At 36.9% G+C, this 27923-nt stretch overlaps 1 protein-coding gene across 1 annotated transcript in view; it reads right to left on the bottom strand.

Moving 5' to 3' along the window:
- Nucleotides 1–27923, bottom strand: part of tmem8b (transmembrane protein 8B) — a 132638-nt gene that overhangs the window by 12883 nt on the left and 91832 nt on the right. The window contains exons 6-11 of the mRNA XM_079607242.1: nt 25963–26342; nt 9001–9097; nt 7797–7920; nt 6852–6994; nt 1238–1416; nt 617–763 (exon numbers count right to left, since the gene is read on the bottom strand). Of these exons, the coding sequence (XP_079463368.1) occupies nt 617–763; nt 1238–1416; nt 6852–6994; nt 7797–7920; nt 9001–9097; nt 25963–26342 (1070 nt within the window). The remainder of the gene's footprint in view (nt 1–616; nt 764–1237; nt 1417–6851; nt 6995–7796; nt 7921–9000; nt 9098–25962; nt 26343–27923) is intronic.

Genomic DNA, 27923 nt, shown 5'->3' with positions numbered 1-27923 from the left:
GCCCATTTTGAATACTTAGACTATCTTTTAAAAGTTTGAGGTTAGTAATATTTTTTATGTTTTTGAATTTATTTGATCACAATTACAACAAAAACAGTAATATAGTGAAATATTATTACAAATTAAAATAAATGTTATCTATTTTAATATATTTTAAAATTAAATATATTCCAGTGATGGCAAAGCTGAATTTTCAGCACCTGATCCTTCAGAAATCATTCTAATATGCAAATTTGCTGCTCAAGAAACATTTCTTGTTTTTATCAAAGTTGAATAGAAAGTTCAACAGAAAAGCATTTTATCTTTTATCTACTTTTTTATCTATTTAATGCATCCTCACTGAATAAAAGTATTAATATAATTTAAACTAATTTCTTAAAAAAAAAAAAAAAAGACTGATATCAAACTTTTGAAGTGTTTTATTTAAGGCAGAAACTGTACATTATGTACAGTTTCTGCATTAAAAAAAGATCAATTAGATCAAATATTTGTGTATGCACAGTACATACACAAATATTTGATCTACCGGTAATTGAATATTAGCAACAACTAAAAAACGTTTATAAGCACAGAGTTAAGAACCACACGGTTTATGGTAATTGAATGTGATTTTTACCTGTTTGATAATGGATTTGAGTCTGGCCATGGCGATGACAGTGACCCATACAGACATGAGCGAGCCGAGGAAGTCACAGAACTGCAGCACGTCATACTCCATGATGCAGAAGACCACAATGCCTGGCTGGTCACAGGCATGATAAAACTGTTCAGGGGTGAAAGATGAAAACAAAAGGTCAGAGGAATCATGAATAAAATATGACACTCTGACATGTCACTGGTTCTTAACTATCATCTCCATACTTCAGCTGCCACTGATATGCTGAACTAAGACTCATGATGGGTCTGTAAATAATACAGCACTTATTACATTATTTAGGCATGTTTGTCCAAAGCCTGAGCAAAACAGAATGGAAATTTAGTATAAAATATAAATTATACAACAGTTAATTCCAGTTCTGTAATCTGACTGGTCAGTTAAGTTCATTTACAAGTTACAATGAATTCAATCATAAGCCATCCACTTCGAATTAAGAGTTGGGATTATTCCTTTTATACAAAATATTATTCTTGAAGCTGTATATCTTTGTTTTATTTTAGACGATTCATGTCAATATAGCAATAGAAATGCCTAATTTTGGGCATTTTTGATCGGTTTAAAGCAAATCTTCAAACTCACAGTGGAAAAGAACATGGTGAAAATATAGACAGATGCCTCCAGCAGGTAATGACTGCGGATGGCGATGGTCACAGGTGGGACGAACATCAGGTTGCTGAGGCACAGAAGGAGAGTGGAGAGCAGCTGGAAGCCATACGAGTACGCCTCGGTGTTGTCCGTGCAACCCCAGCCATCCCAACCTAGAGAAGCACACATGTGTTACAGACACTCCAAACTGGACTTAACATGGTCCTGCACACTACAAGATACAGCAAAAGTGACAGTTTTAAGAAATCGGAAATCTTGAAAGCTTCAGTCCCTGTTCACTGTAATTACATGGGACATTTTTTTGGAAAACGTTCATTTTCAAATATTATTTTATGTTCAGCAAAAGAAAGAAAGTCATACAGGTTTGGAATGACATGAAAGTGAGTAAATGAAGACATAATTTTCATTAATGGATGCGCTATCCCTTTAAAATTAAGTACACACACTGCTGTTTAAAAGTTTGGGGTTAGTAAGACTTTTTGGTCCCACTTTATTTTGATGGTCCACTTTAGACATTCTACTAACTATAAGTAACTTTGCAACTACATGTCAACTAACTCTCATTAGAGTATTAGTAGAGTGTAGTAGACTGTTAGGGTTCGGGTTAGTAGAATAAGTTGACTTGTAGTTGCCAAGTTACTTATAGTCAGTAGAATGTCTATTTGGGGACCAACAAAATAAAGTGTTAGCAGATATTAAGCAGACAGTCTACTAATACTCTAATGAGAGTAAGTTTACATGTAGTTGCAAAGTTGCTTATAGTTAGTAGAATGTCTAAAGTGGACTATCGAAATAAAGTGTTACAGACTTTTTTTTTGAATAAAGGAAGAAATTAATACTTTTATTGCAAAAGATTTTTATTTTAAATAAATACTGTTTCTTTCTATTCATCAAAGTCTCAGTTCTCCCTTGTGTCGCTAGGGGAGCTGTCCAAAATCGTGACAGGAATGAAAACATCAACATGTGTCCTGGATCCCATCCCATCCCACCTTATCAAGGACTGTTTACCAGCTATCTCCACACTCATCACAGAAATCATTAACTCCTCTCTCAGCTCTGGCTCAATCCCCCCTTCACTCACTGGCTGCTGTCACCGCCATCCTCAAAAAACCTGGACTCATCCCAGACATCATGTCAAACTTTCGGCCCATCTCGAATCTCCCCTTTCTGTCTAAAATACTGGAACGCACTGTCGCCAAACAACTCAAAACACACCTCTGCTCAAATGACCTGTTTGAACCATTTCAATCTGGCTTCCGTTCGCAACACAGCACTGAAACAGCCCTCCTCAAAGTCACCAACGACATCCTCCTCTCCGCAGACTCTGGTCACCTCACTATCCTCATCCTCCTGGATCTCACTGCAGCTTTTGATACTATTAACCACACCATTCTTCTCTCACGCCTCGAATCTTCCCTCAGCATCACCTGCACTGCCCTCTCCTGGCTCCAATCTTATCTCACTGACAGACAACAGTTCATCCACATCAATAACTGCACCTCCTCCACTGCTCCGCTGTCCCAAGGCGTCCATCAAGGCGTCCATCAGGGTTCGGTGCTTGGTCCTCTCCTCTTCATATTATACCTGCTTGTCCTTGGCAACGTCATTCGCCACCATGGTCTCAACTTTCACTGCTATGCCGATGATGTCCAGCTCTACATTTCCACCAAATCCATCACCTCCGCTACCCACTCCATAATCTCTAACTGCCTCACTGACATAAAATCCTGGATGCACACCAATTTCCCTAAACTCAACTGCGAAAAACAGACATGATCATCATCGGACCCAAACCCATTCACAGTTTCTCCCTGACTGTTGACACCTTCACCTTGTCTCCATCTCTTCACAGTCGCAACCTCAGAGTCATCTTTGACAATAACCTCTCCTTCGAACACCACATAAAACAAATCACCAGAACTGCCTTTTTCCACCTCAAAAACATCGCCCGACTCCGTCCATCACTCTCTTTCTCCGCAGGTGAAAACCCTCATCCACGCCTTCATCACCTCCAGAATCGACTACTGCAATAGCATCCTGTACGGCACAACATCCAAAACTTTAAACCATCGCCAATACATCCAGAACTCTGCTGCTCGTCTGCTCACCCACAACCGCACCCGTGACCACATCACCCCTGTTCTAAAGAATCTCCACTGGCTCCCTGTCCCACAATGAATTCAATTCGAAATCCTTCTCCTCACACACAAAGCCCTCCATAACCAGGCCCCTTCCTACCTCAATGACCTGCTTCACCGCCACAACCCCTCTCGCAGCCTCCGCTCATCTGATGCTAACCTCCTGACTCCACCTCCCAGGACCAAGCACCAGACCTGGGGTGACAGAGCCTTCTCTGTTGCTGCCCCCTCCCTCTGGAACTCTCTCCCCAAACAAATCCGTGACTGCACTGACCTTCCAAAATCTAAATCATTGACAAAAACTCACCTTTTAAAAATTGCTTTTAATGTTTAGCTTGGTCCGGTGTGTTTTTAGTGTTTTTACTTCTTGATTTTGTTTTGCTGCTTTTATGATTCTATGTAAAGTGTCTTTGAGCATTCAGAAAAGTGCTTAACATGTATAATTATTATTATTATCCTGGGAGAAACATAATATGCTTTAAATATTAAGCAGCACAACTGTTTTCAACATTAATAATAATAAGAAATGTTCAGCAAAATGATTTATGAAGGATCATGTGACATTGAGAACTGGAGTATTGATGCTGACAATTCAGCTTTGCATCACAGAAATAAATTACATTTTAAAATATATTCAAATAGAAAACAGTCATTTTAAAATGTAATAATATTTCACAAGATTACTATTTATGATCAAATAAATGCAGCCTTGGTGGTGAGCATAAGAGACTTCTTTCCTGAACATTTTGAACGGTACTGTGTGTAAAGTATTCTATTGTCCATGTCTTCAAAGTAAACTGAGGTACAAAAAAATTATAAATAAATAAACAAACAAACAAACCACACACATAGGCAATGCATGTAAAACTAACAAAGGAAGGGGGGGAAAAAACATCACAGAAATACACATGTACTTTCTCCCTGGTTCGCACACACATTCTGTTCCTCATCTGTCAGCTGTTGTAAACAGCTTCATAAATATAGATTGGATTTGGGCAGCCTACTGTTATATAAACACCATGAAGGAAATAGATGCACTGCACCTCTAACCTCTCATAGAAAATGCCAGAAAACATATCACAAATCTCTCTGATTACGAAGCCTTAATTAGCCACACCACAAACAAAAATCCTCAAAGGCATGTAGTGATTGAAGTCTCACTGAGTGTCGACAAAGACGGTCAATTGAGCTTTACCAGACACTCGAGAACAGAGGAGAGTTTGCGTGCGTGCTCTATCACAGCACTAAGCTGTTTGCCAGAAAACATTCATTAAAAGGGTAAATTTGTCTATGCTAATGACAAAAGAAACTATGTGTAGGAATCCAGAGGGAAAGGAAAAACGAGGCACCAGAGCTTCATAATGGCGCTGTAATTGAGAGGTTGTGATTAGCATATTTCTCAGGATCATCAAATGTCCTCTAATTAAAAAACACTTGATTTGTGATCTCATCGTTATAGAGCGACATGATTGGCACATGTGTAATTGAACCATTTAACATGCCAATTAACTTTGATTGGCATCTGACAGTAGAGGAGAAAGATATTAAATGGAATTATAAAATATTACAGTGATTATCATCATATTAACCGCTCGGGTGATCTTTCCCTGGGGAAAGGGGTAGACTTGTTCACATTGTTAAATGACACAGAATTTCTACTCCTTTATTTTCCTAAAAGCTGAAGTGTCAAGGAGTTTTCAAGCACATGCGTCACATGTGTAACACACTAAAATTTCCCTGCAAGTCACCTCTAGAGACTAGTGGATTTTCTTTTCATTTGTGAAAGATAATTCCTGTCTATGATGGCTTGTATGAGTTGATTGTTTTATTTTATTGCGGGTTACTACTACAAAAAAAAATGCAAATCTATATTTGTAAAGAACAAAAAGCTATACAACCAAGCCAAACTGAAAAACCTATGAGAAGGTAAAACAAATTGTGGCATTAGGTAAATGTGCACTCAATTATTCAACCAAAATCCAGAATAAGTTAACAATATAGGGCCCGTTTACACGACACCGTTTTCAATTAAAAACGGAAGAATTTTTATGCGTTTTGGCCATTCATTTACACGCCAACAGCGTTTTGGTAGTTTGAAAATGCAAACTTTTGAAAGAGGGTTTAACATCTTCACCCTTATCATCTCCATGTAAACAACAAAAACATGAATCTGTGAAAACGGTGACGAAATAAGGGGCGGGGTTAAACACAAATTAACATCATGAACATTTGTCTATTTCTGACAACAGACTCTAGGATGATACATGTTTTAAAGCCTTTGTGTTTGAAGAAAGTAAAAAAGGGACTTTATATCAGAGGAGAAGATTCTAAAATTGGGATTACAGTGAATGTTTCTGGCTTTGTGAAGATGCAATTTAGCCAGAAGACAAAGTAATAATACAGTAATTTTCAAGATTAACATACTTAGAATGAAAATCGTACAACATGTCTATAGGCATGTGCGTTCGGCTCGAGTGCACTGTAGTAAAAGAATGAACTATGTGCGCAGGCACGTAGTCTTTTTTACAAATAACATCGCCAACTACTTGCATGCATAATAGAGTAATTAGTTGTTTTCGCGGATCCATGAAAACGGGGATCTTTTTGATAACGTTGTCATATGTACAAATCTAAAGTGTGACCATAATACAGTTTCATAAGTTTAGGGCCAATAAGATTTGTTGTTGCTGATGAAAGAAATTAATCATTTTATTCAGCAAGGACACATTAGATTGATCAAAAGTGACAGTAAACACACTTTCTATTTTCTTTAAAGAAATTTTTATTTCAAATAAATGCTGTTCTTTTAAACTTTCTATTCAACAAATAATCCTGAAAAAAATGTATCAAGGTTTCCACAAAAATATTAAGCAGCACAACTGTTTTCAACATTGATAATAATACGAAATGTGTCTTTTTGAACACTAAATCAGCATATTAAAAAATTAATTCTGAACGATCATGACTGGAGTAATGATGCTGAAAGTTCAGCTTTGCCATCACATGAGACTTTAAAAATCATTTTTAAAAAACCTTACCGACCCTAAACTTTTGAGCATTTGTGTAAGTAATGTACAATGCAGACAAAGAGAAACAAATGAAAATAAAATGCAATATATTTCTTCACCAGTAATATCCACGCTAATACTGTATAAGCAAAGTTAGTGATAATTGGACCCTACACTGATGTGTTGCCTATGGGTACGTTTACATGACAATGCTGTGCTAAAAACTGAAAAGTTTTTTCTTTGTACAGATGACAACGTTATCAAAAAGAAAAAGACTAATAACGCTGTATATCACCGGGTCTTTGCTGATTCCAAGCCATAAACATTTTCTTATCTGAAACTTCAATTTAGGACACACACCAGGAAATTCAAAGACTGCATTTAATTGTTATTCTCATGTACCCTACTCATTTGATATAAGAGAACAGTATGAGTGCTCACCTGCTTTACACTCGCATGCCGCATACAGGTAGTTGTTGGTGCGCAGGAGTTTGCACTGGCCATAGGTGCCGCAGTCATTGATGCAGGGGGTCAGGTAAGAGCGAAGGTACACCTCAGCTGTTACATTAGTACACAGCTCAAACCTACAGAGATGACAAGAAAAAAGTCAAATATACGCTTTTAGAAATACTTCTAAAAAAAAATGCTTTGTGAGAAACAGACAAATTAGAGATGTTATCTCCTGTGTTGCTTTATGGCTTCAGAAGAATTATAGTGCACAAGTTGCATAGAACACTTTAACTGTAAAAGTTTTACTATATTTTTGTGGTGATTTTTGGTACTTTTTTTTTTTAGGTTGAACTCAGTAACATTCATTGTACTTTCTTAGAAAATAGAGAGCAGCACATCCTTGTAAATAACTTATTTTGTATTCCATGGATGGAAAAAAGTCACACAGGTTTGGATCAACATGAGGGTAAGTAAATGATGATATAACCTTCATTTGTAAGGTGAACAATCCCTGGGATGGAAGTTAAAACTAATTCAAAATGACCTCACATTCAAAGGTGAGGAGACATGCTATAATCTCTGGTAGTATAACCTCTGCGTGCAAATTCAAATGAAGATGTCAAACTTTACCTGAACTCTCCCTGTCAGAGCTCATTTTCATTTTGAATGAGATAAAGTAAGGTTATGAGAAGCTGTCAACATAAAAGTGAATATATGAATTGTTTTAAGAATTTCAAAGCAAATAGGATACACCCCACAGTTCACATGCTGCTACTACTGAACGTGCTAAATGTGGATGAGGGTAAATATATGGAGTGCTATGAATATTCTACATCCTTTTCTCAGCTTCGAAAAAATGTAGACTGCTAAACTGAGGTCTGATAATTTAGTGCAGAAACACAGATTCTAGACTTGATGAGATTCACGTGTCCTCACCCGTGTTCAGTGGCACACAGAGAGCGCAGGCTCAGATACCACGTGCCCGTCTGTGGGTAGGGTATCCTCAGCTTGGTGATATTTGTGGTGGTGTTAATAGAGAGATGAAATCCTGAAACTGATTCTGAAGAGGAAAGAGCACAAACAGGTAAAGGACAAGGCAAATGCTATCAAATTCCCCCATTGGTTGTGACTGAACTCACAGTTATTATTGTGAGAGTTCTAAAGAAAACTCCACCGATGAGTGATGTGCTTAAAACTTAGGTTATGGACCATAAAATAAAATTAATGCGGTAGAAGCAAGTTTACCGCATCCCCCCTGCAACTATGAGACGCAATTTATGTGGTATTTGCATATTAATGGCGACATCTTCCTTTGTTTCATCTGAATTGTTTCCTAAAAAGGCACTACATTATTTTTAGTGCCGTGATTTTGGATCAAAGCCATAGGGAACTTCATGCAATGGTATAAATTGAGAGATGTCTTCATGAACATTATAGCAAAGGGCATTGGCCCAAAGTAATTTAAAAGACAACCGGAAATAAATTTAAACATTCCCTACAAAAAAATGTCTTCCCAAAATTTAGTTAAAAGTACATAAATAAATAAATAAATAATAAAAATATAAAATTGGCAGTCTGTGGCTAACAAAACGTTCACAGCAAAAAATACAGCAACCGTTTTTTAGGCATTATGAGATGTTAATGTAATGTATAACTATAATGTATATTCAATGCATACTAATTAAACTAGCATATTGCTAATTTATATTAATACATGCTAATACATATTTAAACTACTAAAATATGCTTTTACCTTAAATCATGCTGACAACCACCATAATAATACTGTATATGTGGTACAAAAGAAAGGCCACATCAACACATATACTGTACAGTACACACACACACACACACACACACACACACACACATCATATAAACAAACTTTTGTTAGAATCGATTAATAGTGATTAATCGATTTGACAGCACTAATAATAATATATATTTTACAGTAAATCTTTCCAATAAATGTACTAATTTATTTGTTTCCACTGTAAAGCCTACTTTAAGGTAATTAGATTTTACCATAATATTTTAGCACTCTTTTTATTCATTTTCCAAACTTTTTCACAGAATGGGAAGGTGAGGATAACTACAACATAGCTTAAAAAGTCTCAGATATAATCAAAGACTGTCTTACCAGATTCACACGAGACTGACGTGTTGTCATGAAGAGACAGCGGCATCCCATGATTCAGGCAGCCAAATATCGTAATATTCTCTCCTCTTACTGAAGACTGGAGGGGGGAAAAAAGAGATAAAGTAAATCCAGTTTGAATCCTGTTGAAGATAAGTGAACATCATAGTTAATTAATAAGCCGGTGACACAAAGCAGGTCAAAAGAGGGTTTGGCGGGTAAAGGAGAAGGCTGTGATATAATCGTTCGCGATGTGATAATTTCATAGGAATATCAAAGGGAAAAAGGTTCTTTGTAGCTGAACGAAAGGCCAATCATCTCCCACCGCGAGCCTCCTATCCACAGACGTCTGAAAATAAAGACGTTCGCCCTTGCCTTTCACCCTGTTCATAAATAATACATGATGAATGGCTTGATGAATAAGCGAATCCAGGACATGAAGCAAATTAGTGATCGCTCTTACATAAACAAACTTTGGCGGAGAGAGAGGAAAAATAACACTTTGAAGCAAAGTATCATGTTCTCGGACTAATCTGAGTTGTTCATCACATTTTACGACACAAATCAGTCAGACAGCCTATGTTGTTGGTTAATAATTCAATGACATGTCTTGTTCTTGGTGCCATTTCAACGCCAACGACGGCATATACTGTATATGTCCTCTGGGAGGACTCCAAAAAGTAAATCATCTGGACCTAAAAAAAAACACCTGTGTGTGTGTGTTTGTGTGTGTGTGTGTGTGTATATTAGGCTTAGTTATATTTGTTATATATTAATATGTTTATATTCTTTCAATGTTTTTCTATTGGTTAAATTTATAACCCCAACTATATAGAATATCTAAAAAAGAAATGCATAAATATTACAATATAAAAATAACCACATGCTGAGAAATTCTATACTATTCCAATTTGTAATATCTAGCAAGCTTTAGTCATCCATCACAGCAAATCTATGGCATTGTCTCTTCCTGTATAAGGCCTGACAGCTTTACACAATAGACAATGAAAAACAAGAGCCGCTGTCTGTGACATATAAATGTCTGCAACCAAGTAAGAATGAACCAAGAGTGTCTCGAACACAGGCTTGTTTCAAGCCAGTGTTCTTAGTAATCAGTACAACAGCAACTGAAATTTCCTGGCTTCTCTTTTGCTCGATATTCAGCGTGGAGTGCTTTAATGTCAATGCTGTGCCAAGCACCTGTGTTGAGCTGGCCTCAGACCAGACCCCAATCAGGGATGTACGTTTTTAACAATGACGGATGACCAGCTGAGTTCACTCAGGCCAGCTCTTGGCTGTCATTCAAGACAGTTTAAAAATTAACAGCCCACAAAAAAGTTTCCTTCATGCATTTCAAAACTGTACTGACCACAAGATGGTTGACAGATCTGCCGTCAAATGTTAAAGCCACATCTACCGCAGTATTGGCATTCATTAGACAGGGCAACACCTGATGAGTGGAAAGAATTGATTGTAGAAGAAGCAATGATGAGCAGCATTCGCTGTTAAGAATGAATATTCCGCCAATAACTAGGATAAAATTGACTAGTTTTGTTCAGTTTTATGTTTGTGGACGTTTTGAAACATACTTGACAAAGGGAGCAATTAAAGACAACTTCGATTCCTCTTTATCTTTACCCAGAATGCTACCGAACTACTATTACATTTGTGATGAAATGGAAGTAGCGACAGATCGTTTCTTCTGTTACACATAGCGAAAAAGAAAAGAACAGTAGTATGGAAACTTGGTTCAGTTCATTGGTTGTTGATTAGATGGAGGCAGATCTAAATGTGAGCTTGCAGTCGATTGTAAGAAAGGATGGGGTTTTAAAGGATTAGTTCACTTTCAAAAAATGTTTTGCTGATAATTTACTCACCCCGATGTCATCCAAGATATCCATGTCTTTCTTTCTTCAGTCGAAAAGAAGTTAAGGTTTTTGAGGAAAACATTCCAGGATTTTTCTACACAGAATGGACTTCAATGGCATCTATCCCAATGTTCAAATAAGTTTAAAATGTCCGTCTCAATGCAGCTTCAAAGTCTCTACACGATCCCAGTCGAGAAATAAGGGTCTTATCCAGCAAAACAATCGGCCATTTTCTAAAATAAAGAAATATATATATGGTACAAGACGGGCATTTGTGGTTAAAAAGTATATATATGTATATATATATATATATGGATATACACTTTTTAACCACAAATGCCCGCCTTGTAACATCTCTGAGATGCGCCACGTATTACGTCATCACGTTGGGAAGGTCACGCAAAAAAATGATAAAAATAAATTAAAACAAAGATGTTGGAGGAGAAAATGAGATGGAGTTTTTCGCCCTTCCCTACCTTTTTGAACCGGAGTACACGAGACAAAATAACTTAGAAAGATGACGTGACGCGTGACCTTTCCAACGTGATGACGCAATGCGTGGCACATCTCAGAGATGGTACATGACAGGCATTTGTGGTTAAAAAGTACATAATTGTTTTTTTTGTTTTGTTTTTTTAAATAACCGATCGGTTCGCTGGATAAGACCCTTATTTCTCGACTGGGATTGTGTCGAGCATTTGAAACTGCATTGAGACGGACATTTGAACCTTCTTTGGACATTGGAATATTTGGTTGCCATTGAAGTCCATTAAATGGAGAAAAATCCTGGAATGTTTTCTTCAAAAACCTTAATTTCTTTTCGACTGAAGAAAGAAAGACATGGATATCTTGGATGACATCGGGGTGAGTAAATTATCAGCAAAACATTTGTTTAAAGTGAACTAATCCTTTAAGCTGACTTAATGATTGGAGAAGTCCGGCATACATCACCAGAGAAAAGTCTGTCGTTTTATCAGAAGATCAAGTTACGACATTTGATTACAAATTACGAGTAAAAAAAAAGTGATTTTCTGTATGCGAGTCCATTCACTCAGTGATTCGTTCAAAAATGCTGAACACCACTAGCTACTGCTTTTTGCTTGTAAACGTGCAGACTTTGTTTGGGACTATTTTTTGCTGGCAGTGAAAATGCAGACAAAGTAGCTAGCAATATTGTATCTAAAATATAAGTTAGCCTACTCAAAATTGTAATTTTGATATATTGAACTAGGGCTGCACGATTCTTGCTAAAATGTGAATCACGATTTTTCTCCATGGGAATTGAGATCACGATTCTCTTACACGATTCTCATTTTTTTCAACCAAAATTTATTTCACTCAAGTACAAAAAAACACAGGACATTCAGTATAATAAAGTGCAGGTCTGCAGGAGTAACAAAAAATCGTCTCTACTCTCTTTTCTTTATTTTAGACCCCTTAAAGAAAATAATTCGTTCATATTATGGGCTCATCTGATTTTTTGTACATAGCCTATTTGTTAGGATTTTAATATCATAATGATTAGGCTAATAAATGCAAGCACAATTATTCGTGAACTTTTTTTTTGAACAAATGCCTTTCAACTTGTGTGTGCAAAATTCAGAATTAAATTAATGTGCAGAAATTTGTACAAATAGAGAGTAGGCTATGTAGGCCTACTATACTGTTGTAGCCATTAAAAAAAGCGCGTTTCATATTTGTTAAAATATTATAGCTAATGTTTTGTTTTCTTTTCATTTATGTTGATTAATGAAAAGTGAACAGCACGACCGAGTAAGATGCGCAATATGAGACATGGAGCGGGTCAGACATGATTTTGACCGTTGAAGTTGTTATAGAAAGCCTTTCTTTAAAGTGAATTTCGTTTTGTATAAATAGTATCTTAATTTTAATCCATTTTTCATCAACCAATTGCCTGTATTGAATGAATAGGCCGACGAAACAAATATAACGGAGGCGCCCGCGCGCTCACTTGCATTGCACGTAAACTAGAGCACATCCTAACTTAACGAAACTCAGTGTATGCCTCACACAGACATGACAAATACATCAAATACACAAAGCTTGAAATGTCTTTAAACTAAATAATTCAAAAAGAAAAAAGAAAAAGGCTACTCTCTGATTATGTAATCCATTATTAGGCTTATTTATGTGCATTTCTCTCTATAAGCGTTCACACGGAGATGGCGATCGTCAACTTCATCTTTGCAGCCGTGTCGACACTTTTAGAGAAAACACTTTTTTATTAATAAAAATCAATACACGTGTCACCGGATTTACAGATGCACGCACACATATTATTTCGATATAACGAGATATTGTGTTGAAATAACATTTATTATTAATAATAGCCTACATCTTTTAGAATAGGCCTATTTGATTGAATGCTGAATGTTGCGCTTGTTCAATTTAATAAAAGTAAAACTTTAATTATGATCATTAACATAACTGAATATTAAATATTTAGTGACCAAGTTTTTTTTTGTGAATCGCCATCATTAAGAAATGAGATCGCATTTATGTTTGAATCGAGATCGTGATTTTTTTTCGATTAATTGTGCAGCCCTATATTGAACTGCTGTATAAAGAAAGTATCACACATGCAATCATGTTGCTTTCCCAAATATTAGCACTCTTGCTCTTGTGATAATGCTTAAATATAAATTAAACCAATACATCAATATAACTATATAATTAAGTAGGACCTTTTATTCTACTGACTGTGCTTAAATGACTGTGCATTATATGCTGTCAGAGTAAAATGGCTGAATTACATCTTATTAAGGGAAACAGAGAGAGCTTAATAAGCTGAAGAACAAGGAAGGGAAAATGACACCCAGATGGGAGGAAAATCGAGGAAAATCAGATTTAAAAATACACTCAGTGTCTCTGCTCCACAAAGCTGATGGGGTCCAGTTATTCAGATCTGTTTCAGCTCTTTTCATGTGACAGTACTCGGAACTTTTTTCAGCTTTTCATCTTCAGTCAATGGAGTATAAAAAGAAGAAGAAAAAAAGTAATTTAACTGCAAAGTCTTTCAACTGCTGTGCCATTAGAATCAGGCTAGGTTCCCAAAGCACTATAAGACATTAGTCGCACATAAGTACATAATCTCTCCGGCAAGTATCCCAAATGCATTGTTTCCTAAGCAGTGAGTGAAATTTTTGTAAATGAATAAGAGCCTCTGACCACTCGTAACCTATTACTTGAAGTTGAGAACTTTCCACTTACTTTTGCAGTTTATTGGGGAAAAGGGACATAAATGCATCTATATTATTGCAGAGTTACTGTATACTATATTCAAGAATAAAAGGTATTGGTAGAACAAAAAAAAAACGGTAACACTTTATAATAACTTAACGCTATTAATCATTAATTAAGCATTAGTAAACAGATAATTCATAATTTTTAAAGCATTAATAGACATTAATAAGCAGTTTATAAATATAGCTATAAATGCTTTATTCTTTATAAGCATGTCTATAATGTGTTTAATAATTGTATTGTTGTACTTTATTAATGATCAATTTATCATTTCTAAATGAAGTATAGTATTATTTACACCGTTTATACTGTACAAAAAACTATTTGTATAGTATGGTTTACACAATAGACAATGAAAAACAAGAGCCGCTGTCTGTGACATAAATGTCTGCAACCAAGTAAGAATGAACCAAGAGTGTCTCGAACACAGGCTTGTTTCAAGCCAGTGTTCTTAGTAATCAGTTTTAAATTTCCTGGCTTCTCTTTTGCTCGATATTCAGGAATTTAGGAATTGTCAGTGATTCATAAGATCACTTAGAAAGTGTAAGTAAATGTAGTAAATTCAGGTATAAAGCATTTAGTAGTGGTCAGTTAACAATTTTTTGTGAGCTCATCTAAAGTAAGGACTATTTATGCCTTGTTTGTTCCATTTACAAATTAAATTTAAAGGCTCGTTTATCTTTTAAACAGAAAAAAGAAACAAACAACACAGTGATAGAACATATAAATATTAAAGGGGTGGTAAAGTATGATTTCACTTTTCTAACTTCAGTTAGTGTGTAATGTTGCTGTTTGAGCATAAACAACATCTACAAAGTAACAACGCTCAAAGTTTAAAGCAAAGGAAGATATTTGCTTTTACAGAAAAGGACTACAACAAACGGCTGGTAGGGACTACACAAAATTCCTCCGGGTTTAGTGACATCACCAACCCTAAAATGTACATAAACCCCGCCCCCGGGAACACGCAGTCCATGTTGAGAAGAGGAAAAGTTGTTGTATAAGAGTACATTTGTGAGTCAACTCAAACTTTAGCATCCATATTTTCACATGCAATAGAAAGTCACTCTGTGTGCATCTCAACAGTTCCTATACGAGCGATTTATAGATTACCATGACAGAATATCCTAATTGAAGATAGTTAACTCCACATCAGCAACATAAATTCATAAACTAACCATTCAGAGACATCCTGTTGCATTCTACATGTTGTCACTTCTTCTTGAGTCTCTCTCCATCTTTGTCTGACTCTGTTTTAACATTAAAGACAGAACAGTTTCTGTCATTTGTGTCTGTGTGAGGTAATCGCAGCTGCTAACACACACAAGCTCTTGAAACCCCGCCCTCTGCAGCAGCTCATTTGCATTTAAAGGGCCAGGCACAAAACGGTTCGTTTTTGCAAACCCTCAAAAAGTGACAACTTTAACATGCTATATAAAAATATCTGTGGGGTATTTTGTGCTAAAACTTCACACACACACTCTGGGGACATCAGAGATTTATTTTACATCTTCTGAAAATGGCATATTACCACCCCTTTAAAGGTGCCATGTGTAAAAATTGAGGTAAAAATGTCCAAAAAATGAGCTACACGCATCAAAAGAATGAGAAGAAATAAGGGCAATGATGTAATTAAAAAAATGTCAAGTTATAGTGCTGCAGAGATATCAACCTTAATTAGCATTAGCATTACTAGCCACGGCCCGACAGGTGTCGTAATACCAGTTTCGGCCATGGGAGGCGGTATGCGGGCAACATAACCACCAGCCAACCCTGCAATACACGAATAACTCGCACGGCTTGTGGGCGTACTTGAACCTGATGTCAATCGTGTGGAAATACCATAGACAGTAGGAAAGTACAGCCCACTGCTTCATTTCAATTCAGGGAAGAGAGCGGAAGGATGGCTGAAGCCTTTGGCAAGAGACCCCTACAACCACCGCGCTCTGATCAAGCACAAATCAAATCAGATAAGAAAAGGACCGCTCGTCACGGTCCGGGCTCGAAAGCGCGGGGGACGGCGAGCGAACTGCAGCGCATAGCCCTGTTTTACAACGTTCAGCACCCATTCTGACACGCCCGGGATCACTCCCCATGCTTTTGCACGCATAGCTAGGGGCAGAATGGTCTCCGTGTTCTGACCGCCGCACTGCGCGGGTTCGAGAAACTGAAACGGAGGTATCAGCGCGGCGCGCGCGCCCTCGTTGTCTGAATATTGCTGCTCGCTGACGACAGCAGCCGGCTGTTTCACATTCAATGACTCGGTCGCTAAGGACGGAGAACAACTTGTGGCGCGAACAGGTCATTTGTAGCCTACTGTATCTTTCAACAGTGTTCGTGTTTTTTTTACTATAGTAGAGATGATCGGTTCACGTGCGCTGTCTGATGTTTACTGCATCACTCGACATGGAGAGGTTGGGTAAAGTAATAATTACAAGAGCTTCACGGTTATCAGATACAAGCATTCAACGGCCCTGTAGTAAATATATATATATAAATATAGGTTATTTGTGGTTGCGCACGTGATATCAGGAAGCAATGTAATAACGTTACCTGTAATACACACATGATAGCGATGCGCAAATCGAGTGTGTGTGTGTCACAAATCATTATTGTTTCTTCAACTTATTAAAATATCTTACTTTACTGCAACTATCTGTTTCTGCTTCTTTATCATATTTATAGTGTGTGATTTATAAAATACCATATCCTACATCACATATTTTGATATGTGAGGTATACTGCCCCCATCTGGTATGGAATGTGGAGTATGACTTGATTTTTTTTGCCAGACAATTACACATGGCACCTTTAACAGCCTTTATAAGGCATAAATAGTCCTCACTTTAGATGAGCTCACAAAAATAGTTAACTGACCACTACTAAATGCTTAATAACTACATGAATTAACCCTGAATTACAGTAGAAATACCAACAAGATCTCATGAAAGTGCGTATCTATACCACAAATGTTATTTCTCGTAGCATTTATATGCAAAAAAAATTTGTTTTTTTTGCGTGCATATGCTACGCACTGAAAACCCTTGGGTAGGATTAGGGGTGTGGAGTGCGTGCGTATACGCCATAAAGTGCGTATCATATGCACGCGAAAACTGTTACAAAAATAAATAACATTCGTCGTATAGATACGCAATTTCATGAGATCGGGCTCGAAATACATGTTAATAAAGCATTTACTAACACACTAAGTGTACTATATGTCTGAATAATAAGATGTATGAATGTACTTTTAAATAGTTTATTAATAATTTACTTACACTTTCTAAGTGATCTTATGAACCACTGACAACTCCTAAATAACTGGTGTGTAAATAATGCAATACTTCTTTTAGAAATGATAAATTGATCATTAATAAAGTATGAAAATACAATTATTAAACACATTATAGATATGCTTTTAAATCAAGAATAAAGCATTTATAGCTGTATTTATAAACTGTTTATTAATGTCTATGAATGCTAATGCTTAATTAATGATTCATAGCGTGCAGTTATTATAAAGTGTTATCAAAAAGGGTATTAAAGCAATATTTAAATTCATACGCATGTCACACGATAGGTTGCAATTTGCATAAAGACAACAGGGTATAACTTTGTAAAGGCCTAGTCTGATAAGCATAACTAACCTATTCAAAATAAAGGGATGATAAATGATCTATAATAACAATAATAATATGAATATAAATTGTATTGTTATTAATTTTCTTCTTATTTATCATAATTACTGTTATTATCATACATGGAATATGAAACCCTGCAACAGTTCTCAAGCATACATAAATAAATAACAATGACATTTGAGTGAGGGTCTCCTAAATGAGAACACGTATAGTAAACCTTCAAAAGAACAGTCATACAATAACTTCTACTTAAAGGGATAGTTCACCCAAATATTCTGTCATTAATTACTCAGCCTCATGTCGTTCCAAACCCGTAAGACCTTAGTTGAACACAAATGAAGATATTTTTTATAAAATCTGAGAGCTTTCTGACCCCCCATAGACTTCAACTTAATTACCACTATCAAGGCCCAGAAAGGTAAAGACATTGCTAAAATAGTTCATGTGACTACAGTGACAAGAAATACCTTTACAACTTTATTTAACAATTTCTTCTCTTCTGTGTTTGGGACAAACTTTCTCTGACAAAGTTTGTACCATACAAAAAAAAAAAAAAAAAAAGTATTCTCGTCGCCACTGTAGTCACATGGACTATTTTAACGATGTCTTTACTACCTTTCTGGACATTGAATGGCCGCCGTTGTATATAATATAGTGAATACTTAAATTCTATTTGCAATATTTTTAACCCTGCCAACTAATTACAAATATGTTATTTTGTTTGTCCTCCTGAGGCTGACGTTTTTGGTTATTAAACCTTTGTTTTTAAAATGTCTTCTGAGGGACCCGGTATACATTCACTAGCTGTCTTTAGGCTTGAAGGCCGTAATTACCTCGGGAGCAACGAGCACTTGGTTCCAGCAGAAATCACTTAAGACCTGACGGCAGGCCTGAGTCTGACTTGACCTCAAACTGTCCATGAGAGCCACTCAGAGCAGCCGGAGAGGGGAACAATTCAACACACACAAGCACGCACGCACGCACGCACACACACACACACATCCTATGGCCTGTACTGCTGCTCATTAGCTCAACAGCCTGGCTCAACTCTCCCCTCTTGGCTTTCTGTCAGGAGTACATGTCTGCTTGAGGACAAACTCATGAGCTGAGGGGACTCTGTGTGCATGTGTATGTCAGAGAAGTTGCCAAAGCAGCGGGTTAATCCATTTACAATTAAGCAGGTCTAAAAATTCACATTTCACACTGTTACAAAGAAATTCTATTTCAAATAAAATCTTTTTTTTTTACTTTCCACTTATCAAAGAATACTGAAAAATTCATCATGGTTTCCATAATATTAAGCAGCACAACTGTTGTCAATTTCTAAAAGGTCATGTGACGCTGAAGACTGGAGCAATGATGCTGAAAATTCAGCTTCGCCACCACGTTATATTTTAAAATATATGCAAATAGAAAATGGTCTTTTTAAATTGTAATAATATTTCTCAATATGTAGTTTTAATTGTGAGCATAAGAGACTTCTTACCGACTCCAACATGCTGAACGGTAGTGTTTGTTATGAAAAGAAAAAGTAGGCTAGAAAACTCCCTCTCTAGCAATGTGATCAAACGTGAAGACATTCATAGTACAAAATACAAGTTAAATGTGATGTCATTCATCACATATATCAAATACCACTTAACAACACACCCTTGTTTCATCATATTCCTGTTTATCATATGGAAATGTAATAACAGTTCTAGCAGATTATGCCGTTCTGAGTAAATTAAATTAAAGTCTGAATGTGGTATGTGATTCATATAGCATTTGAGTGTCCATATATTCAACATCTTATTGACTAGAGGCTTTCCATACTATCAGCAGACACACTGCGACTTGGGAAATCTCCATGCAGTGCCTTCAGGCACATCATATCTAAAATCATTATCTCGGCAGTACAGGGCATCAGTGGTATTATATCAGTTTTTTAAAATTGAGACATTTCATCAAACAAGCATGTAGTGCAACTTGTGCTGCTGCAGATTTCTTTGTCCCCCTGAGTAATTGTCACTCTCATTTCATTAAAAGGCCATTCCTTCTATTTGAGATTTTTTTCAAAGCTGCCACTCTGAGTGGATCCTGACATGAGGACAAACCATTACTTCATCATTAGGGGTCGAGCACCAAAGCTGCTATGACATATCTTGTATTCGCTAGTCCTCTTATTATTGTTTCCAGCCCAATGGGAGCCACTAGAACTGTTTAGAGAGCTGTTGTGATATTTGGCTCACTGGAGTGGTCTTGAATAATCTCCAAAGCAAATTTAGGGTCTTCCTTTGTTACCCATTCAAAAATGCACTATTTTTATTCTATTTTTATTTATTATTCAACCCCATTTTTTTTTTCTCTTTCCGTGATGATTTTAATGAACTCCTTAAAGGGCATATTGCAGGTTAGAGTACCCAGTGAGCCAATGTATAGAACAATAATGTAGGAACTAGATTTAAATATAAACATATACTTATAAAACGCTATTTAGGCTTCTGGAGTCGTTTTTGTGAGAAAATTTTACTTCCGCATTTGAAAACCGCCAAACCGGAAGTGACGTATCATGAGGGAGCGCGGTCAAAGCTATTTTTTTACAGTCTATGGGTCAAAGTAAACAATAGGAAAGCAATGGATCGCAATGACAGTTCGGACGCTGAGGAAATTGTAGCCTAAATGTTTACTCGTATGACAGACCTCAGCCATATAATTATGAGCCTTATATGAAGCCAAGAGAGTAGACAGGTCAGGATTAGACAAAACAACGGTCAGAGGAGACGCATTGAGCTGTGGTGTGAGGAGAACAGGGCAGGAGTCGGGTCTCGATGAGAGAACAGTGTTAGCTTATAGATGTATTCACGTTAGCCGACGGTATGTATAACACTATGCTCAGATCACAATATTGTAATTATGTGTCAGGCAATAGCAAAGCTAGTATTTAGACCCTTACCTGCACGTGTATGTCAGCCATTAGGAGACAGTTTCCAGAGAAAGAGGGACATTATAAAGGTTTTGAATGGCCCCACTTGGTGATAATGAATAAAAAAATAATCACAACTTTCTTACTGTATAAAAACTTTATATGTAGAAGCAGCCAACACAAACATTAAAATTCGGAGTACAGATTGAAAATGAACATAATATATTATAATAATAATAATAAGTGTCGGCTGCAGACTTGCAAGACATTACAAGTTTATGGAGGATACGTTAATTAATTAAATTAAGACAAGGCACATTTTGTAAAACAAATGTACAATAAGTGATCTCTGACGGATCCGTGACCGTCATGTTTCCCACCGGTGGCCGACCCACATGCTGACGGCGGACCGGACGACCCGATGAAGGAGCTGGGACAGTGTGCACATATCGCCGTCATCATACAACGTAACGTTAACTCATCATATCGCCGGGATTATAATCATGCAGTCTATAGTGAACGCTACACACTACCGCGTTTTTCAAAGCAGACGCAGAAGCGAAGGCCGTCTCTTACCCTGCACAAAACGCACACAAACACGGAAGAAAGCACCATCCTTTTTCTTGTTCGGAAACCTGTGGACTCGATGTCCTGACAGGCCATAATTCACAGTCATTTATCACGATAATTATTAATTGAAATACAATAACCACCGAAAACACACTGAATCACGACCGCTTCAACATAATACCAGCCTATTCTGCACTGAGCGAACGCAGCGCCCGGCAAACGACTCCCCATTGTGACGTAATATGACGCGGTGGTGAAAAAAAAGCGTTTTTTCAACACGGTCAAGGAAACGGTCACGTTTTCCACTGAATTTGTGCCCTTATGTCTGGCAAAACAATTTTTAATCGTGCATTTACTTTTCATATGGTATTTTCATACAAGGTTATATATTAATTCTGAAAAAAAACCCCTGCAATATGCCCTTTAAAGTAATTTAAAAAAATCTCCACCTATAAACCGTCCAATTTTAACTAAAACTCAGAGATCAGAATTTAGACCATGCTGCACATGTACAGTATCTCTGCATGATTTGGTCTGTCCTTGCGCTACCATGGTCTCCCATATGTCCAGAAGGTATATGACCTGTGCAATTTTGCGCCTAGTGGTAAAAAGACATTTTAATAGATATATGGTTTTATTGATCTAATCATTTTTTCATTAAAAAAATAATTCTTTTGGTCTCTTTAGGGCTTTCACACTGCACTTAACCTCGGGTTATCGGCATTCTAAATTCCACTTTTAATTCTGCTTTTAATTTAGGATAAGAATGTACAGTGTGAAATGCCAACTTACGAATACCCAGGATTCATTGTAAACCCAGGCTTAACTATTCAAAAGCCATTTTATGTGTTTTGGTTTATAAGAATTACAACAAAACCCCATTTATACTTTTCAGCCAATGCATTGCGACAATTCGTTGGCCTATTAAAATGCAGTTTTGCAGAGACACTACGCTCCGTAGTCTAGGGGCTACTCCTAGAAATTCTCAAATTTGGCTCATGACATTAAGACCACTATAATGAAATATAATGGTATCTTTTTTTTTTATTCAAAACCATGCTGTCTGGGCTGTGCTGACTCGACGTTCCATGTCTCTTTGGGCAGTGTGATGAGGTTGTTAAAGATCTGTGCTGGAGGTCAGGAGGCTGTTAGTTCAAATCCCACATGTGGAGACTCTCGAAGCAGTCTTGTTTTGTTCTTCCCTTTCAGTTATGTGTCGTGGTGAGTGCATGTTTTCTCTTAATGATGCAGTCGGGAGTGGAAACTCAGGAATGTGAAGGGCATCGAGGTGAATCGAGGACTGATCGGATGGACCCTTTCTAACAAACCAAGATAAATAATGCAAACCTGAGGACATTTACCCGTTGTGTGCCTTTCTGACAGTGCAGTCATGTTATTTCCCCCCTACTGCGTTCTGCTTTAGAAGATTCTAGGAAAACTCAGCCAGGAACTATTCCTCCATAATATACTTTGTGCTAGAATTCAGTTTCCAATTGTCTGCTCTGTCCAACTTTCTGATGACTTGCCCTGAGTCCTGGAGAGGCCAGGTGCCTGCTGGTAGAAGCAGGAATGGCTCCTATTAAGCCTGATGCTCATAAACCTGAGTTACAGCAATGGAGCAGACATCCATCATCTAGCTGTCTTATCAAGATATTTCCCTGATGACAGCATATGGCTAGAAATGGAAATCATTTACTTTACGACCATGGCACCCACTCATGGGGCTAGTCTGTAGTCTTTCTCTGAAAAAAACAAACAAAAAAACTTTAAAATACCCTGGCTGGCCAGTAAAAGACAAAAATACCACCATCTTCATCTACCTTCCAAATTGCTGGTTGGAGAAATTGAATCTTCTCCTCCATAACCCAGATCATTTTAGTTGAAATAGTGGAGCAGAGACAGTCAAGACAAACTTGATGAGCAGCTCACTACTGTTTTTTATTATTATTATTATTTTTATTTAACTGGATCTTAACAACCAACAATAGAGGGAACTTTGTCCGATGTTAAGTTCCTGACCTGAGGGTTAAAGGAATTTTCTGGATTCAGTTAAGGTCAGTCAACAGCATTTATGGCTTACATACATATACATGGAAGTGGATGGGTCCAATACATAAATGTTAAAATACTTACTGTTTGTAAAATGTTTACGTTACGGCAAATACTGTTAGCCACAAGACATAAACAATATGTATGTCAAAATGATTTCAATGCGATTTTTTAAAGAAATTAAAACTTTTATTCAGCAAGGATCCATTAAATTGATCAAAGTGACACTTAAGACTTTTACATTGTTACAAAAGCAATTTGCGGACAGCTTTCTTTGCACATCCCCTATATGCCAGAGAACCAACGAGAACGTGGAACAATGATGGCGATGCATAACAACAGAGCGTAGGCGCCAAAGCTGTTTTGGATTCAGCTAACCCTCCATATCTGGCACAGATTTGAAGAAAATTACAGTCGTTTGGCAAATAAATAAATAAATGACGGACAGTTACATACGTATTACCAACATTTTATTATGCAAGCTTTACATTACACATCAAATGACGAGGGAATTTATAGTAATTTATAGTATTAATATTAATAAGAGAGTCCACAAACTCATTCGATCAAATGGCTTGGCTATGGAGAGCAACTGCACGGCCTGGTGTATATCCAATTTTACAACTTCGTTATTATGAAAACGTAATGTCATGAAATCTAAACCAACTGCAAAAATGATTAAAAGAGAATTAATGCTTTTATAAAATTATAAGCCTCACATTTCGGCTTTTAAATCTTCTAAAAAAGGTAAAAATGGGGGTTATGAGAGGCACAATGGAAGTAAATTGGGGCCAGTATATATGCAAAAAGAATTTTTTTTTTGTGGTAATGAACACATTCTGTCAACAGAGCTTACTGTAACTTGAATCCAGAATATTACTTCAAGATATACAATATCATACTTTGGTTAAAGTCAAAGTCGTATAATGCTCTCAGACACTGCATTTTTTATAAGAATCACCAACTCTGGGAAACAGAAATGGGGCCATTATGTGATGACTCTTCACACCAATGCATTCGCAGGCATTTAAGCTGTCAAGAAACCTGTTTCCAAGCTTCATCACCAGCGATCATCCCCTCCCTCCTCAGCAATAGTCATATAACCGCTCAGCCATCTCACAGCATTCACTCTCACTGCCAAACATCACACCTTTCAGCTACTGAAAGCCTCATATGTGGCTTTTTAAAGTAACCTTTGCCACGAGAGCTCATTCTTCTCTCCTTTTCCTGTTCGGTGCCATTCAAGGAAACATCCATTAAATGCAGCAATAAAATCTAAGAGAGATGGAGGCTGTTGAGAGAGATGTGGCCTTCAAAAAACTTTAATGTTTCACTGGAGGCATGACATATCACCTAATGAATAGGTCCATGTTCGTCGTCTGTTTGTTTAGAAGAGTGGACTTGGCAATGACATACACTTATAAGGAGTTTTTAATGATACACAAACAGGCAAATGCACATTATCAACAACTAGAAGCCAACACTTTTCACCAGGCACCTGAGACGAAAAAGCATGGTGACATTTGCAACCAACCCCCTTTTAGTTTTACACCTCTCATGCTGTGAGAACAGTCTGACACTTGCTAACATTTGATATTAATCAGGCTATGGTGAAATGAGTCTCTGCCACCCACAAGAATTTAGCTGAAGAGCTTCTGAGTCGTAACCTCAAGTCAGTTAAATGCCATATGGGCTCGGAGTTTTAGAAGAAATGTAAAGATCTGAATTATTCACACTCCTTCAAACACCTTAGAAGTTCCTGAGTGACTCCATCAAAGGTATTGGGCACCAGAGTCCCGATGGGTATTTGGGCACCGACCGTCTGATCTTTTCAGCAGATGGAAGAACATCTTATTAAAGATATTCATTTCAACTGCAAAATCAATATATATATATATATATATATATATATATATATATATATATATATATATGAAGACTAGGTTCCATAGTATTATTTATGGCACTGAAATTGCTGAAGCTGAAAGTACCACAGATGTTTTTGTAGAAATTTATGTTTATAAAAAAGAAAGATTCAGGACAATAAATAATAAATAAAGCAAAAGCTCTGCTATTCTGCCATTTTGAGTAGAGTTAGCATGCTTTTTGATGGATTTTAGGCTAGCATGTGTAATACGCTCACAGATTAAAGGGTATTACAGATTTACGAATGCATTCGCTCTGCCAAGAATCATGGTGGCTGGTACAAGGTAATCCGTTCTAACATGAGGTAAACATTTCAGAAGGTAAAATAAAAAATAATAGTAATAAAAATAATGCTCTGAATGCTTATATCCAGGTAAAAACAAAACAAAAAACAGAGTAAGAATGTAAAAGAGTGAATGCACAGTATTCCTGCAGCTCAAATGGTGCTAGCAACGCCAAGGTAATTGGTTCGATTCCCAGGAAATGCATGAACTAATTAAATGTAAAATTACTAGCTAATACTAGCTAACATCACGTAAGAGTCTAACACTGCTTTCTGTTTCCAGTTTTAAAGAATATCTATTGGATGATATTGTACAATTAAAATTTGTGGTATACATTTACAACAACAACAACAACAAAAAATATATATATTTAGATTTGTTTATCATTTTTATCATTTAAAATTTCTGTACTAGCTAGCATCAACTCCTTTGGGAAGATGTAAACCATTTCAACTTACCACATTGAGTTTGAGCTCCATGTTGAGGACACCTCCACTATCCAGCACTGGCATTAGGTTGATGGCAAATATCGCTGCCCGGTCTGGAGGGATGGAGATGTTGGGTCCAAAGAAGATGTAAAAATGAACTGAAAATGTGTCCAGTTCATTTCGCAGCGTTGGCCGGATGGGCCAGCATTTATTTGTGTCGGCTATGGGTGCTAAGTAAGTGATGCTGTCTTCAGTGTTCAAAAGAGACCCTTGATCAGAACCGTTCTGGGGCACGTTAGGCAGGCTGGCAGCAGGCATGGTCTCTGACAGAGAGAAACCCATCGCTGTGCCAAATGACTGGGGCATGTTCATAGCCGAGGAGCCCTTGGAGACACTGGGCTTGGAACAGTCTGCAGAGAAAAAGATCAAAGGGGATGTTTAAAATTAGGACGGCGCAAGTTTTCCGCTGAAGAAGCTACTTACGAGAGATGTGAAATAAGAATGAAATAAAGATGTCTTGAACTCTGACGAATCCCTTGACTGAAGCTGACAGCTCAAACTCTACACTCAGGTTACTCTGAGGCTAAAAGCATCTTCCTGTCGTTCCAGTCTCTTTGTGCTAAATCTGACTAGCATTTCAGCGGAGACATACTTTTTTTCCAGTTTCATGCATATACTTAGATGTCTGCGGCGAGATGACAGGCCGAATGACTGCTGAAAGTGTCTATGTAGTATGAATTGATCTAAGTGGGGTGTATGCCGTGTTTTTAGGTAGGACCACAGAACGCCCAAGGAAACGGCCTGTTTCATCATATTTACTTTTATAGGTCTCTCAGCTTTATACAACTTTAAAGCCACACACGCAAAACACTTCAAAACCCTTATGTTTGGAGTGTGAAGTCTTCATTTAAATGGCGACACATTCTTTGCATCACAAAAACAGTGTGTCCCAAAACACATTAAAACGAGGGCATGATTGTTCTTAGCATCTTTTAATTGTGGGCTTTGTCGTAACATGGTACTTTGTAAATTAGACGGGATTACAGAACACATTTTGATTAAATGTAAATTTGCAAAGCAATGCTGCGGAATTGAGATAACTAATTGGCACTGATGAATACAATAAGGAAATTCTCCACACATCTCATTGTTTCCTGATTGCCTCAGGGTGTGAACGTTCAGTTATGCTACCGAGTACTCAGGAGTCTTACAGTCAAATTTCTCTTCGCACCCACGATTATTGCAAAATGCTGTGAAACAGGTGCATGGTTTCATTATTGAAATGTCAGGTCGCCCCCTAATTTTCTACCTTTTTTAAAAGTTATACAAGATTCAACTTATGTCAGTTTAATGTAATTTAAGTTTAAATAACTTAAACATCCAAGTTGATTGTACTTATTTTAAGACAGCAACTTTTTTTTACAGTGCGGTTCAAAGGTTTGTGGTCATTAAGATAAAAAAAAAAAATACAAATCAGCAAGGACAGTAAAGACATTTATAATGTCACAAAAGATTTCTATTTCAAATAAATGCTTTAGAAATTTATATTTAAAGATTCCTACAACAAAATTCCAGTTTCCACAATAAATAATGTTTCCTAACACCAGATCAGCATTTTAGAATGATTGGACTGAAGTAATCGCTGCTGTAAATTCAGCTTTGCCATCACAGGAATAAGTTACATTTTAACATATATATTTTTTTCGTAAATATTTGCATATTTCCCAATATTTGCATATTTCACAATATATATATATATATATATATATATATTTTTTTTTTTTCCAGTATTTTGATTAAATAAATAAAGCCATGGTGAGCATAAGAGACTTCTTTCAAAAACATTTAAAAAACATACAGACCCCAAACCTTTGAACGGTATTGTGTGTTTAATTTATTGTCCTTAGAGGGTGAAATTGGGAGAAATATCTCAACAAATCCTGGCATGCTCGAGACTTGATTAGTACGCAAATCCTGCAGTGTTTATAAGC

The sequence above is a fragment of the Phoxinus phoxinus genome (assembly GCF_949152265.1).
Source record: "Phoxinus phoxinus genome assembly, chromosome: 3".
In the NCBI taxonomy this organism is placed as follows: Eukaryota; Metazoa; Chordata; class Actinopteri; order Cypriniformes; family Leuciscidae; genus Phoxinus; species Phoxinus phoxinus.
This window is presented reverse-complemented; position numbering and strand designations above follow the sequence as displayed.